The following is a 16,186-nucleotide window of genomic DNA, read 5'->3' on the forward strand; positions in this document are numbered from 1 at the left end:
GTCTTCTGAGGGTGCAGCTTCACCTCCTCCGCTGGGACACCCATCCGAAGGTTCACTAAACTGTCCCTACCAGAGACAGAAAGCTGAAAATGAAGGTCGTGCTGAAAAACTACTAACGTTCGGATTATAATCTGGGTTTCAGGCGCGGTGCGGGAAACTGATCTTGTGTTTAGTTCACATTCACAGCCTCAGTCCCTCTTCACAAGGGTCACAGGGCATCAGCTGAAGACAGCGGCTCAACCGAGGTAACACATTACACCTGGTCTTTGAAAAGCTCTCTCAACGGCTCCTAAGGTCCGTTTGAACTCAGGATGAAGCCTCCCAAGCTTGAGGTAGAAAGAACACCAGAAGTGAAAGCGCACTGGGATGCAGCCTGATCCCAGATCTAGGGAACCTGTTTGACCACCCGCCAGGCCTGGACCCGCCACAGAGGCCTTGGGCTGTGGGCCTGGTGGAAACTGCCCTGCTCAAAGCACCGCTCCTGCTCACTACATTTCAGCGCAGTGATGTTTAGTCAGATTACTGTCTACACCTCATTTTACATCTGTAACAGGGATCCCACAGGGCAACAGGGCCAGTTGAGCAGCTAACAAAGTGTCCGGAAGTAATAATTAACTTGTTTTTGCCTATTAAGATAATTGTACTAATCAGTAGATTCATTTTGTTTTGTTTGTGTTGGTTTTAGTTCTTTAAAACAGGAAGGATCTCACTATGTACTCCCGGCTGGCCTTGAACTATGTAGCCCATGCCCTTCTTGAACTCACTATGACCCTCCTGCCTCAGCCTTCTGAGTACTGGGATTACAGGCATGTGCCAGTACACCCCACTCTGATAGGTAGGTTTTATTTTATCTTACACAATTGAACCAGATATTTGTGCAATTCATTTTCAGTTCAATCTGATGTTTCAAAGACCAAGCAAAAATATGTACAAGGCTGAGGCAGGAAGATTCCAACTTCCGGACTAGCCCAAGCAATTCAGTGACTTAGCACCAGTACTGTAAAACAAAAACAAACAAAATAGTATAGATAGATGATAAATTTTAAACCTATTTAAAGCCATTTCTTTAAACCTAATGCCATTTAAGTTTATTTTCCGAAGCAAAATAGGTGTTAGCAAAACTTTTCCTACTTTTTTTAGCAGTACCATTTTAAAAGCTTTTTTAAACCAACAATTAAGCCAACAACAAAGAATAAAATAATTGTACTCTTGTTTTCTGCCTCATTTTAAAATGAAAACAATGGCTCCGAAAGTTGCTAAATTGTGAGTCACTTTAGAGTCTGTAACCCAGTTTGAGCTCCTGGACTTAAGTAAGCAAACCACCCAACTAATGCGCTGAGTCAGTGGTTGGCTTTCAACTTCTTGTCCACTCAGCAACCCGTCAGTTGTATATCCTTTCTGCAACACCCCTGGGAAACTTGTTCTAACAATGCTGTTGCTAGTCTCCAACAAGTTGAAACAGGAGCCATTTTTAGTCAGAGTACACAGAACCAGTGAGTAAATTACAAATTTCAGTACTTACAGTGGGAATGTCATTTCGTTCTTTTTCAGAGGTTTGGTCACTGTATCTTTTTACTAGTGTATATTTTAGGAAAGTGATGAAATGTAAGCATTTCTCTCAGCACATTTGAACTGTGGAACTCTACACTTGGAGCCGGCAGCTGAAGGTGAAACTCCATCTTGGCGAGAGTCCTGATAAAGCAAGTCCAGCCAGGAGCTAATAGCTATTATATTTGGCAGAAGTTGCTTCCTAACCATCTCCTGAGTTTGAATGCTAAATCCTTATTCATGACCCAGGTGAAGAGACCAGGGCTTTTTGAGTTAGCAGGTAGAAATACAAAGCTTTAGTCCTAGATTTTTCCACTAGGAAGCATCTTATTCAACTCCTATGTCTGAGGGAGTTAAATAAGAGCAAGAGTTGAGGGCCAGGGATTTAGCTCAGTGGTTCTGCCACCTGCTTCGCAAGCGCAAGGAACCATGTTCGATCCCCAGTACCAAAAAAAAAAGAAGCAAGAGTTGAAAATAATCTAAAATGCAAAAACACTACATACATGTTTATTTACTTAAGATACATAAAAATTCTACTGGTAAAATTCAGGACCTGGAGGAGGAAAGACTTCCTTTTGTGTCTGCAAGTTTAAAAACAATTTAACCCCAGAAGAAGGGCAAAAAGTTAACATTTATTAAATCTGGGTGAAAAATAAATGTTTGTTTTTCTATGAAATGTAAATAATTACTAACATATAGATGTTAAAGACCATCTTACACACGTGAAGAACATCTTACATTTAACTTTGGATATGGACTTCCTAGAAGTTTCTGGAAGCCCAGCTGCCATTCACAGTATAACTTAAAGGAAATCTCTATTTTTCAAATAGTGCTGATCAGAATAGACACTGCAGGCTATCTATCAAGTCAAACTATTATCTGTGGGTGCATTTTATCTTGGAAATGAATCAGATAAATGTTGAAATGAGACAAATATTCACTGAGCCTTAAAAATTGTTACTTGTCATCAGCCAAAAAGAATTGACATTTGCCAAGTTACTGGATCGTACTGGTTCATCTAATCAGATCCTCATCCAGTAGAAAGGACTATTTGTTTTGAAAATCAGAAGTTTGCTTCCCTTGCCAGGCATGGTGGCGTATGCCTGTTGTCCCACCACTGGGGAGACTGAGGCAGAAGGATCATGTGTGTTGAAGGCCAGCCTGAGCTACATAGTGAGACCCTGTCAAAAAAAAAAAAAAAAAAAAATTGCTTCTCCTTAGGAAAATAGGTTATTTACAGGAGAAATTAAATACAGGAATATAAAAGTAGAACATTATATGTAGAAAAGCCATAGCATATAATATTGCTATTGGGAATTTTGGATTTGAAGCCAGAGATTGGAAACACATTTTAGTGGCTAAACTAAAATTATCACCTATAGTTAGTACAATTTTCTTGGAGTGAATTTTTTTTTTTTTTTTTTAAACAGGGTCGAACTATGTAGTTGAGACTGACCTGGAACTCACTATGTATAGCCCAAGCTGGTTTCAAACTCAGTGATCCTCCTGCCTCAGCCTCCCAAGTGCTGGGTTTACAGGTGTGCACCACCACGCAGTGTTGGGGTTGGGGAGTGTCTTTTAACAGTGCAGATAGTTGAAAGGTCTCTTGAGGGCAGTAAATTTTGCTGTATAAATTTTAAAAGTGTAAAATAGTTGCACATTGTGTGAAATGATTCATAATTCAAAGAATGCTACCAACTAAATTCAGGCTCTGGGGAGATAAGGGTGAAATGGACTTGAAAAAACTTTAGACCCTCACTGGAAGGCTATTTGGAAGCTTTACTGATGGCTGTTAATGAAATGACTCACGTATGTGGAAGGCGCCCCATTCAGATTGGAACAGTTCCAATATTCTTCGGCTTCCAAGATTTGAGAATTTCTAACGATGGGCAGCTCAACACTCAGTACTAAGCAGCAGCCTGACACCAACTCCAGGGAGTCGGTGGCTCTGAACTTCTTGATCGACTACACCAGGGTGACTGGTCCAGTCCGTTGCCCGGCCCTGCACTGTATGACCTTAGCAACGAAATAAAATCACACACTTTATCCTTCCCAGCCTCCTCTGGCGGTACAAATGTCACTTCAGAAGTGGCTATCGACCTTTCCAGGCAATAGTCACGGATATCCCAGCCAGCCAGGCCCACTCAACAGCTCAACTTATTTCATGCTTTTCAAACTCCAGAAGCCCCTTCCTCTCCAGATCTGTTCACAAGCCCCTACCATGGCGAACCCTTCCTCTTTTCCCTTTCGCCTCTGCTCCTCCATTAGGCGCTTCAGCCAGGATCCACTTCAGCGCTCCTTGGACACCTACATCTGCATTTTAGCACTTCAGGCTCAAACTCTGATCACACAGCCCGGAAGAGTCTACCCAATGAATGAAAGACCAGTTTAGCAAGAAAGAGCAGAAAGGTTATTTTTGAGGAGGCAGCGGTTGGAAGCGTAGCTGCTTGGCGATCCGGTCTCTACCCCTGGGCCGCCGGGTCGAGCAGCGTTGTAAGCAACAGGCAGGGCCCGCCCAGAGCCTCGGCCTCTTAGCCTCCGGGTTCCCGGCAAGCTCCACGGTAGAGGGTGGGGAGAGGTCATCGCGCCTGCGCAATAGGAGGTGTGACCCGGGTGGGAAAGCCCTCTGCGTCCGCCATTTTGGCTGCCTCTGTCGGTCTGTTCAGTTACCACGTGAACCGCCGACGGAGACCCGTGGGGGGGAGGCGGCGGCAGCGTTAAGTGAGAAAGGAAAAAAGACAAGAAGGAGAAGGGGGGTGTCCCGGAAAGGCGACGCGGCGACACCCGAGGCCTGGTGGTGGTGGTAGATCGGGGTATTCAAGGCTGAAGGAGCCCGGGGAACGGCAGTGGCGGCGGTCGGACAAACAGACCGACCGAACCGGGTGGTGGCGGGAGCAGCGGGAGGAGCCGGAACGATGCCGGCCGTGAGCCTCCCGCCCAAGGAGAACGCGCTCTTCAAGCGGATCCTGGTAAGTGTGAGGCTGCTGGCGTGCAGCGGGGATGATTTCGCCGGTAGCCGGGCCTGTCACCCTTCACCTCGGCCGGGCGAGCGCCGGGGCACCCCTGCCCGGACCCCGCCTTCGTAGTACTAGTGGGGCCGGAGCCGCTCCTTCGTCCCCTCCCCGTAGTTCCCACTTCGGCCCGCGCGCTGAGGGGCACAGGCTCCCCGTTCCTGTCCCCACGCCTGAGCGGGCCTGGTTCCGGACTAGGCCCCGACCTCCCCGGCTGCCAGACTGGTAGTTTTCGCCCTCCCTGAGCAGAGGGAGGAGAGGCCTGGCCCTCAGCAAGGCAGCGGGCAGCACGCGGGGTAGAGGCGGCGCGGTTGGTGTGGGAATTCTGCCGGCAGGCCGGGGTGGCACCCTTGGAAGGAACAGGTGGTGCGGATGCAGCTCGACTCATTCATCGCCCAGCCGCAGCGCTTCTCCTTCCATCGTGCGTCCCTCCCTCTGCCTCCTTTCCTGGGATTCACCTGTCTCCGCCCGGCCGGGGTCGCTGAGTGCCCTGGGAGGAAGGAAAGGAGGAGGGAGTTTAGTTGAGGGAAGGAAGCTTTCCAAGAGCCACCTCCTTGTAGTCAGCTGCGTACTTGAGCCCGCAACTCCTCGGCCTCTCTTTCCCTCCTTTCTGGAGCGGAGAAGAGACATTTATTTCTTAGTTTCCGAGCGGGAAACAGCCCCACCCCATACCCTCCTCGGGAGGTGGGGCCCTTTACGAGGGGCGGTCCGGTAGGAAGTGAAAAGTTGAGAGCCTTTAGTTGAGACAGACTTTTTTCGTACACTGATGCAAAAACTTTGCACAGAATAGAGACTATAAGAACTTTTTAGGTGATTCTTGGCACTGGCTCAGGCTCATTCCCTGCATTTCAAATGTGTACAGTTGGCGTTGTTTAAAAACCATAAATGCATTTATGTTTGTAGGGGCTGTTTATATTGGAGAGTATGTGCTGTAGGCTTGGCGCTATAATTAATACATTGTAACATATTTTTTATTTGGTGTTTAACGTGGGGGGGTGCTCCTTTTCTGCAAACGTTTCTTTATGAAAGAATTAACTCTACTTGCCAAATTTAAGACTAAAATTTTGGAGGGTGTGTGTGAAAACTCTTACAATTATAATTTGTCACTTTTTTGAAAAGTAGGACTCTGAGGACCCAACTTTTCTAGAAATAATCATCCCTATCAAAATAACTTTGATTTTACCAAAATTTCCCATATGTATTACAGATTGAATCTTGCTAACTTGCCAAGAAGGTCCTCAAATTTACAATAGTCCAAACTCAGTCTCCCAAGTGCAGGGATTTCAATTCATGTTGAACAACAGAAAGTCACATCCAATTCCACATAACTCGACCCAACTTTTCTAGAAATAATCATCCCTATCAAAATAACTTTGATTTTACCAAAATTTCCCATATGTATTACAGATTGAATCTTGCTAACTTGCCAAGAAGGTCCTCAAATTTACAATAGTCCAAACTCAGTCTCCCAAGTGCAGGGATTTCAATTCATGTTGAACAACAGAAAGTCACATCCAATTCCACATAACTCTTGGTTACACTAATCCTCCTGCCTCAGCCTGCCAAGTGCTGGGATTACAGGTGTGTGCCACCACCCCTGGCACCCTGACATTTTAAGACTAGTTGAATTCTTTTTTTTTTGTGGTACTAGAGATTGAACTCAGGACCTTGTACTTGCAAGGCAGGTGGCTGTAACATTGAGCTAAATCCCTGACCCCCTTTTGTTTTGTTTTGAGAAAGGGTCTTCCTATATAGTTCAGGCTGGTCTTAAACTATGTAGCCCAGCATGGCTTTGAACTCTCAGCAATCCTCCTGCCTCAGCCTCCCAAGTGCTGGGATTACAGGCCTAATTGAATTAAAAAAAAATTTATCCCAGTCCCCCCTTCAAGCCCCCTTCTTTCCCCATGTACAAAAGCTTTGTTTCCATTTTTTCCTATTTTCATTTTTTTTCTTGAGGACTAATTGAATTCTTAAGTGGTGGATTGTAACATAGTTTTAGGAGAATAATAATCATTTTTTTGGATGCTAGGAATTGAACGTAGGGTCTGTTGGTGTTAAAGGGTGTTCTACTACTGAGCTGCATACACCCTCGGTCCTTATTTCTTAAACCTTAAACAGGTAGAATTATAACATAGCTTTATTACAGTTTATTTCCTCGGTCCCCCTCCCCCTTTTATATGGTGCTGGGGATGGAACCCAGGGCTAAGCATAAGCTGTATTACAGTTATAATCCCAGCCCCTTCTTCAGCTCTTCAGTGTTGAAAAAAATCAAGATGAAAAATTGAGAGTACCAGCAATACTCATAATTTTTTGCCTACATTTAGCATGTTGTCATATTTGCATTCTCTCATTGTTATATATATGAGACACATGTAATTGGTTGGCATAATACTTCATTCCTAAATACTTCAACAAGCATTGTGCTGTATAACCATTCAGTCATTCTCTGATATTGGCTCATTTCATTCATATTCAGACTTTTCCATTTGTTAGCATTGTTTTATTTTATTTTATTTTATTTTATTTATTTATTTTATTTTATTTTATTTTATTTTATTTTATATTTTATTTTATTTTTTTTATTTTATTTTATTTTATTTATTTTATTTTATTTTTTATTTATTTATTTTTGGTACCCAGGATTGAATTCTGGTCTTTGTGCTTGCAAGGCGGGCCACCGAACCGCTGAGCTAAATCCCTGGCTATTAGCATTGTTTTTAAAAATTAAATTTAGCACGGTGCATGCCTGTAATCTCAGCACTGCAGAAGCGGAGGCAGGATCACCGCGAGTTTGAGACCGGCCTGGGCTACATTGTGAATTCAGGTCAATCTGAACTACAAAGCGAGACCCTGTCGTAAAAACAAAACAAAACAACTAGACAAAACAACCCCCCAAAACCCAAATATTAAACTTCTGATTCTAAGATAACTGTAGATGTAGTTTGTGAGATCCTTTGTATCCTTTGCCCACTTTTCCCGACACTAAATAATGCCTTGCAAAACGTACGGATCATAATCATGACCTTGATACTGTTCTCTTTTGTCGTTTGCAGTACTAGGGATTGAATCTAGGGTCTTCACACTGAACTACATCATTGACCCCCTTTTATTTTTAATTTTTGCAACAGGGTCTCACTAGGTAGTCCAGGCTGAGTTTGAACTTCTGATTCTCCAAACTCAGCCTCCCTGGGGTTACAGATGTGCGCTACCAGGCCCAGCTCTGTCTGCTGTTCTTATTCAGATTTCCCCCGTTTTGTTTGTAGTCATTTGTGTGTGTTTAGCTCTGTGCAGGGCTATTCTGTGTGTCGATTCTACTTCTGCAGTCAAAACACCGAACAGAGCATCCCTGGGTTACCCTTGTAGAGCCACATCTGCCCACCTCGTCGTCTATCCTCAACCTCTAGCTGTCACTGCTCTTTTATTTATTTAGTCATTTCACAGAGTTTACTAAAAAGAATCGTGCAGTAGAATCTTTTGGGGATTTTATTTGGTGTGTGTTGGTGGGGGTGGTTTTTTAGTTTAGCACAATTTCCTTGAGATTCATCCAAGTTGCTTCTATTTTTGTTTTGAGCCAGGGTCTCCCTGTGTAGTTCAGGCTGGCTTTACATTTATGGTGATCCTCTTGTCTCAGCCTCCCAAATTCTGGGATTACCGGTGCTCACTGCCACACCCAGCTATCTTTTCCTTTTTGCTGCTGAGTACTGTTACATGATACAGATTTACTATAGCTTATTTAAACATTCATAGAATAACAGTTCTTGATTAAGCATCTTAGGTTTTCTCTGGTGGAATAACAGTTCTAAAGGATTTATTGTAACACAGTATATGCAAAAAAGAAAAAAAAACACTGAAGAAAAAGTAAAGGAGATATAATATCCTTACTTTCTTACCTTAGGAAAGAGGAAAATATTATTAACCAAAAGAGTAGTTGGTAATGTTTGTCTAAAATTGCTTCTACTAGCTGGATACCTTGATTTATGCCTGTAATACCAACACTTGGGAGGCTGAGGCAGGAGGCTCACGAGTACTGGGCCATCCTGGGCTACAGAGCAAGACCTCGTCTCAGAACAAACAGCAACAACAGAGCAAAATGCCACCAAAATGACTTGTACTTCCTCAGCTTTTTTAGTAAATTAGCTGCTTTGATTTTACCCCCCCACACACCTGATAAAGGAAAAGTTGGACATATTTTTAGACTTTATGGTCAAGTATTAGTAGCTTGGTAATTGTTATATCATTCTGTGAGTGTTCAGTTTTTGAGCTGCTGCTTTATTTGTTGTACCATACATGTTTGTGGACTTATGTAGGAGATGAAGTTAGTTTGTAATTTCTAAAAAAATTGAAACCTCAGTTTCTTTCTTTTTTTTTGGTATTAGGGTTCGAACTTGGGACCTTGAGCTTGCGAGGCAGACGGTGGCACCACTGAGCTAAATCCCTGGCCCTATTTTTTCTCAATTTCAAAATAATGAAATATTTGGCTTTTAATTGTTCAGTTGAAATGTGGTTTAAACATTAGGTTGCAAAATTTCACAGTTTGCACTGGCTTGTCATGGCTTGATCTAGGCTGGTTGGTACCTAAAGTTTTGTTGCACATTTGGCCTCTTTTTCCACCCATACTAGGTTAGGGTTTTCTTACTAAGAATTGTTATAAGTTGGTTACAATATCTGCATGTTTCTTGTCTATAATTTTAGAAAAAGGGGAAGCCAAATATAATGTGTTCTACGTTATTGTTATATATATTGTTTAAAGAGTTGTGTTTGAGCACCAGTATAATGACACACACCTGTAATCCCAGCCCTCTGGAGGCTGAGTCAGGAGGATTTCAAGTTCCAGGGCAGCTTTGGCTACATAGTGAGACCCTGTCTCAAACAAAGCTTTCTTTTTCTTTTGTTGTAGTTATTTCACACTGGTTTAACTTATTTTAAAAATTAAGTTGTTAGAAAATTGTTGGCTTTAAAAGGTACCTTGGGTCTTTACACTACTTTCTTACGATCTGAGGTAGGAAATGTGAGGTTGTGAGAGCTGGAGAAAATAGCACTTTTTTAGGGTTTAGTCCTTTAGGGAAAGTTAGCTTGCCCTTGCAGAAAGGGATTGCTAGGTTGGTTTTTCTTGTGTCTTTCTTCTCTTTTGTGTTCTTCAGATATTAGTGTGAGTAAAGAAAAATAATCCAAGATGGGAATACGTAAAATGTACACTATTGATAAATGTGGGTTTGGATTTTAGCCCGAATGATTTATGTTGTTATGAGTCTGAAGGACAGAATTTTACTTTCTTGTAAAAGTGGTTAAGAAAAATAAGCATAACATGATGCTAATATTTGACTTATTGAAAACATACCGTTTTCCTGGCTCTGCCCTGGATGCCTTAGAGAAGCAGTGCACGATAGAATTTTCTGTGATCAAGCCAGGTATGGTGGCACAGCCTGTTATCCCAGCACTCAGGAGGCTGAGGCAGGAGGATCACCAAAAGTTCAAGGCCAGCCTAGGCTGCATAGTGAGTTCCAGACCAGCCTGAACTACATAGTGAGACCCTGTCTCCAAAAAAAATTTTTTTCTGTGATTGTGAAAATGATCTGTATTAGTTCTAATACAGCCATTGGTTACACATAGCTGTTACTTCAAATGTGGCTGGTGCGATTGACAACTGAATTTTTAATAAATTTGAGTTCAAACATGGTGAATGTTTACCACTGTGGACACAGTACATTTTTTCTTCTCTCTGGGGCTGGGAATTGAACCAGGCCTTTGCATGCATTAGGCAAGTATCTCCCACTGAGCCCCATCCCCCATGGGACAGTACATTTTGTGAGTCCTTTCCTTTTTCGGTATGCTTGTATTCATGTATGCAATGTGTGTATTTTTTGAAACTGTTACATTTTGTTTGTCTGGAAGAGGGGATAAATCCATTGCTGGTGACTGGGAAGGTGGGCTGGAGTGAGGTGGGCTATGTTTGGCAGGGGCTGTGGTTTGGAATCTGCTTGGTCCCCCCAGAGCAGATGCCAGGATCATTGAGGAAACACTGGTGGGTTGGGCAGGTCTGTGCTGTCCAGTGCTGTCCCAGGCACCTTGTCTGGTGCTGGGCACAGGTGAGGCCAGGGATGAGGAGGGAGGAGCAGCCACGACAAAAGTGTCCTTGTCACTGCAGGGTCCTGTTGCAGCACGAATCATTGTGGTCCTCCTCTCTGTGTGGCAGTAAAACCTGACCCGTGCCTGGTTCTCGGGATCCTGGGCAAGGACTCAGTGGGTGGCCTGGTACAAGATGCTGAGTCTCTGGAAAGCCTCAGGGTTCTTCACTGGGCTGCTATGGTGCCACCTGGCCTCAGCCTAGTTTTTTGTTGTGGTTGTTTTTTGACCCAGGGTCTTGCTGTGTAGTTCAGGCCGGCCTTGAACTCACTGTGTAGCCCAGTCGGGCCTTGAATTTGTGACACTCCTGCCTCAGCCTCCCAAGTGCTGGGAAAGTCATGTCCCACCACGCCTGGCCCAGCTAGAGTCCTTTCTTAATCTTTTTTTCCCTTTCCTAATCTTGAAGCTTCTCAAGGTGGCCATTTTTATTAAGCAGACAGACTAAGGTTAACAGTGAGGTTAATCAGAAATCAGACTTAAAAACAATTTTTTTTCATTTTGTTTCTTCAGATTGTTTTTTTAGGGCACTTAACATCATTCTTGTTTAGTATTTATTTTGGTGAGGAAAGGGGTAAGTAACAGTTGTAATAACTGTTAGGTGGTTGCAAATATTATAGGTAAGTTACTTCATATGATTTATTACCCCAGAAATGACCCTTGGGTTAACTTTAGTTGTGGATGCAATTTGTACTAGGGGTTATTAACAAGTAGGTTTCCATATGCACGTGAAAGGTCAGCTGATTGTTTTATTTATTTATCTGGCATTGTGCTGGGAATCAAGCCTACAGCCTCATGCATGCCAGGCTCTGCTGATTTATCTTAAGTTTATATGTGAGAATTCTAACTTAGTAGCTGAGTGTAGATACTTTAAAGTTGGTTTTGATGTACCTTTCACTATACCATATGTATTTAGAATATAACAAAGAAAAATATAAATAGAACAAATTTCTTCCTGCAGTGAAGCCCCTTTTATACATAGTAGTTAATCAAAGTCTAAACATGAACATGGGTGCCTAAAACTACAATAAACTTCCTCTTCAAAGTACACCAATGTGGTGGAGCTGCGCAAAGTTGCAAATGCCTCTAATGCTAGTCTGGGAAGCTGAGGCAGGAGGATTGCAAGTTTGAACCCAGCCTGGTCAAATTAGTGACCTAATGAGACCCTGTCTCAAAATAAAAAAAAATTAGAAGTACTGGAGGTGTAGCTCAGTGTGATGGCCTTGGGTTGGACCAAACCCCCATTACCTCCCAAACAAAATCCAAATGGCACATGCACATCAGAGTGGGCAAGGGTGGAGAGGCATGGTTAGTGGGTGCAGGGATGCCAGAGCTCCTGATGCTCCCTCGCAGGGTGGGGAACTGTTGTTGGCACCAGTTGTGCCTCAGGAGGGCTTTGGTGCTTTCCAACACAAAGTAACAAATGTTTGGGTTGATGGATATACTTGTTACCCTGATCTGATCGTTCTACTTTGTATACATGTATTGAAATATCACTGTCCTCTCTCTATTTTTTTTTTGGTACCAGGGATTGAACTTGGGTCCTTGTGCTTTCGAGGCAGGTGGTGGAACCACTGAGCCAAATCTGTGGCCACTGTCCTCTATTAATATGTATGGTTACTGTGTGCCATTTGGATAATAAGAAATTACCAGAAAACTAAACGTAGTTTTGTTTTGATGTAAATATATTATATATCATTCCAATTTTAGTGTATGTGCTGTCAAAGCGAGCAAATATATTCTGTATTAAAATCATAATTTTTAGAAGTCTGTAAAAATTATTGAGAAGTAAAAACCTTTTGATGTGAATTCACTTTTCTTTTAAATTTCTACTCAAATTCTTTCTGGAATGTGTACTATGAATGAAATAAATACATTTTTATTTTGAATTAGCAGTGCATATACTTTTGAATATTTTGTTAGAAACCTTAAATGTTTTTTAAAAAATGGTTATTTTGGTTCAGAAGTTTAGGTTAAAAATACTTACTGCAGGGAATATGATATTGTAGTAAAATAATGACCACAGTTTTAGTTTTCAGTAGTGATAAGCAGCACTATATTCTCAGAAAGCAGACAGAAGCGTGCTTAATAGGAAACTAAATGTAACATTCTTGTCTGTCTCTGTTTCAAAGCCTTGTGGTCCTTGTGGGTCATTATTGGGGCTCCCGCAAAGTAGTCATTTGAAGATAATGGCATTGCCTTCTCTGCTCTGGTTTGAAGCGCTGGCTAGAGGGTGTTTCCATAGAGGAGCAGGAGGAGTGGAGTGGTGGGAGGGCGGACAGCTACTGCCAAGCACCCTCAGCCCAAGGGAGCACTCCTTGCTGTGCCTTCTTTCTTCTTTCATGTTTCTGCTTCTGTAAGTGCGGTTTTGGCAGGGCATTGGTTCAGATGCATCTTTCTTCATAAATGCATTTTGAGACAGAAAGCTGGGTCGCCTAAGGATTATATGTAAAGGACTGCTTGTTCAGAATTTGTTTCTCTGGGTGAGGACCTGGCTTGAAACTTCTGTTTCTTTTCGGACTCTGCTCAGGTGGCCTTTAAATACTGTGGGTACAAAGGCCTTCTTTGAACAGGAAGAGTACTTCTCTACTTCTTTGTCATTTTTGGTGGTCGCCACAGGGCCTTCAGCATGCTAGGCAGGTGCTCTACCAGAGCCACATCCCCAACCCTGACCTTACTTCCTTATTTCTTTCTTGCTTGATTTTTCTCCAGTATAATTTATCACCATGTAATATATATTTACTTGTATACTTATTATGTATATTCCACAATTAAAATGTGGGTTTTTTTGAAAATAGGGACTTTGTTTTCTTAATTGCTGTGTTCACATTGGTTAAAGTGAGGTAACACAGTAGATACTTAATACATATTTCTTGCATGAAGTGAGTGTTAAAACAGTGATTACAGGCCAAGAGAAAGATCTTTGGATTGTGGGCTTGCATAAATATTTTGGGAGGAAGGAGTTAGGTTGAGCCTTGCTATTGTATGTTATATGAGGTAACTGTAGGATACCAGACAGAGCCTGTATTATCTGGTAATACTTTGAGGTTTCATTTATACCCATAGAGTCAGTTTGTATCACTGAAAGTGCTAAAAGTTTTGCCATCACTGATTTATACCTCTTAAATCATGATATTAGTTTGTTTACATGGTCTTCCTCTCATAAAAACATTAACAGGAGGAAAATTTTATTATTATTTCTTTATTGGTGGCTTTAGCATTGGAGAAAAAGTATCTGGTTAAAATGATTTTGTTGTGTGGAGCCTGCTGAATTGAATCTCCAGATAGAAAGGATCAGCCGTGTCATTTCTTGAAATTCTGCAGCTGATAAGGTTGGAGACCACTATATATGATACTTTTAAATAGGAATATAAAATGATGGGAAAATTTTAGGTTAGAGTTACTTTATGAGTTTTTCAGAAAATTAAAAATTCAGCTGAAATACATATTAGAATTTAGCAAGGTATCCTGGGCAGTCTGTGTAGGAAAGAGAAGAGAGCAAGTCACTTAATCAGAGAACTCGGCTAGCATTCACATCTAAGTGCAAGTTGCTGTTTGTTTAGGGGCAGTGTCTCTGTAGAAGAGAGAAAGACTTAGATTCTTAGTAAAAAATGATTCCAAAAAGTGTCACTTGCTAGTTCTGTTGTTGAGAAGTGCAGATGAAGAGTTTTGAAGAGTGATAGGTTTTAACATTAGGGTATATGGAAGATATTTTGTGGCATGGCTGTGTTCTTGAGTTTGAGGATACCTGGGATGCCAGCTGTACACATAAATGTCAAAGCTCTTTTATGATGCAGGCTGCACAAACTGGTATTACAGTTGTAACTTGGTCCAGCTTGGAAGCTCATTCCTATAAGCCCAACATTCAGGAGGCGGAGGCAGGAAGATCATCAGAGTACAAGGCCACACAGCTCTATAGTAAGTTCAAGGCCAGTTTGGAAAACAGAGTGAGACCTATCTCGAAACAATACCACCACAATAAATAAAGTTGTAACTTTAAAGAAACTAGTTTAACTTGTTGTATTTAGGTTTCCCTCCAAGATAAGGTATGAATTATGTTCTTCATTCCTTACAATGATATTAAAATAATTCCTTAAAAATTTAATTTAATAAAAGCAATCTCCTTTTCAAAAGAAAAATAAAAATTGCCCTGTAGAAATAAATTATGGTGAGTCCAGTGTTTTTATCTGGTGTTCTGTACTTGGTGAGTTTTTGTTGTTGTTGTTGTTAGTTTGATGTGAACAGATCTTTTTGTTTCTGTTTTTGTTTTTGTTTTTTTGAGACTGGGTTTCACTATGTAGTTTAGACTGACCTGGAACTCACTGTGCAGCCCAGGCTGGTCTCACACTCACAGTGATCCTCCTGCCTCAGCCTCCTGAGTGCTGGAATTACAGGCTGTACCACCACGCCCAGCTTAATGTAAACAAATCTTAAATTGAAATAATTTGAGATAAATTGGTAAGTTAAGATAAATTATCATAAGATCTTCTGGGAAAACTAGTGTTATTTGAAGCTTTATCTGATTATGTAAAAGGAGAAATGAAAGTTTGCTTTTGAAAAACAATATATCTACACAAAAAAGCCTACCCTTAGATTGGCTGATTACTTCCACATGTGGTTGAATAAATAAGCAGGCTTTATTTTTTCTTTCCATGGCAATGACTTACACTTCATATGTGTGTGTGTGTGTGTGTGTGTGTGTGTGTGTATGTGTGTGTATGTGTGTGTGTGTATATATATATATATATATGTATGTATGTATGTATTTGTTACATATATTTACATGTGGGGGGGGGTTGATACCGGGAATCGAACTCCAGTCCTTGTGCTTGCAAGGCAGGCGGCAGAACCACTGAGCTAAATCCCTGGCCCAGTGGCTTATACTTTAAATGGTATCATTTTTAGAGAGCTCTCCTTGGCTATTACTAGGTCACCTTTGATTATCAGTGCTTAAGGATTGATCAGCCTGTTCTTCCTTATGTATAGATAGTTCTGCTATACATACACATTCTTAAAAGTCACAGTGCTGCAGATTTAAGGGATGAAAACCCGAAGGTTTGCCTCGCAAACACAAGGACCCAAGTTTGATCCCTGGTACCCAAAGAAAGAAAGAAAGAATCTGAAGGTTTATGGGGAAAATGAGGTTGGACACAACATTCAAAAATGCTATTAGTAACCGGGCGTAGTGGCACACCTGTAATCCCAGCATGAGGGAGTCTGCATTGGTGGTATAGTGGTGAGCTAGCTGCCTTCCAGCATGATGGAGGCTGAGGCAGGATCATCATGAATTCGAGGCCAGCCTGGGCTGCATAGTGAATTCAAAGCTGGCCTGAACTCTGTAGAGAGGCCCTGTCTCAACTTCCCACCCAAAAAAGAAAAATGAAAAACAAATTTTTTCGCATTTTGTTTTGTTTTTTGATATAGGGTCTCACTCCGTAGTTCAGGCCCTCCCTTTTTTTTTTTTTTTTTTTTTTTTTTTTTTTTTTTTTTTTTTTGATACCAGGAAT

At 41.7% G+C, this 16,186-nt stretch overlaps 2 protein-coding genes across 4 annotated transcripts in view; one reads left to right on the top strand and one right to left on the bottom strand.

Moving 5' to 3' along the window:
- Ndufc1 (NADH:ubiquinone oxidoreductase subunit C1) overlaps nucleotides 1-3,868 on the bottom strand; it is a gene marked incomplete at its 5' end in the record, with an annotated part of 8,225 nt that extends 4,357 nt beyond the window's left edge. Inside the window, one exon of the mRNA XM_033759854.1 lies at nucleotides 3,769-3,868. Within this exon, the coding sequence (XP_033615745.1) occupies nucleotides 3,769-3,868 (100 nt within the window). The remainder of the gene's footprint in view (nucleotides 1-3,768) is intronic.
- Nucleotides 3,869-4,033: 165 nt separating this feature from the next.
- Naa15 (N-alpha-acetyltransferase 15, NatA auxiliary subunit) overlaps nucleotides 4,034-16,186 on the top strand; it is an 83,685-nt gene continuing 71,532 nt past the window's right edge. For 2 of the 3 annotated variants that reach the window (XM_010636259.2, XM_010636271.2), the window contains exon 1: nucleotides 4,035-4,517. In XM_010636259.2, coding sequence (XP_010634561.1) covers nucleotides 4,464-4,517 — 54 coding nt within the window. In that variant the 5' untranslated portion in view covers nucleotides 4,035-4,463. Of the gene's footprint in view, nucleotides 4,518-16,186 lie in introns of all 3 variants that reach the window. The other variant, XM_010636266.2, reaches the window with a different exon arrangement.

Source organism: Fukomys damarensis, unplaced genomic scaffold, assembly GCF_012274545.1.
Source record: "Fukomys damarensis isolate Sample0158 unplaced genomic scaffold, DMR_v1.0_HiC HiC_scaffold_38, whole genome shotgun sequence".
Taxonomy (NCBI): Eukaryota; Metazoa; Chordata; class Mammalia; order Rodentia; family Bathyergidae; genus Fukomys; species Fukomys damarensis.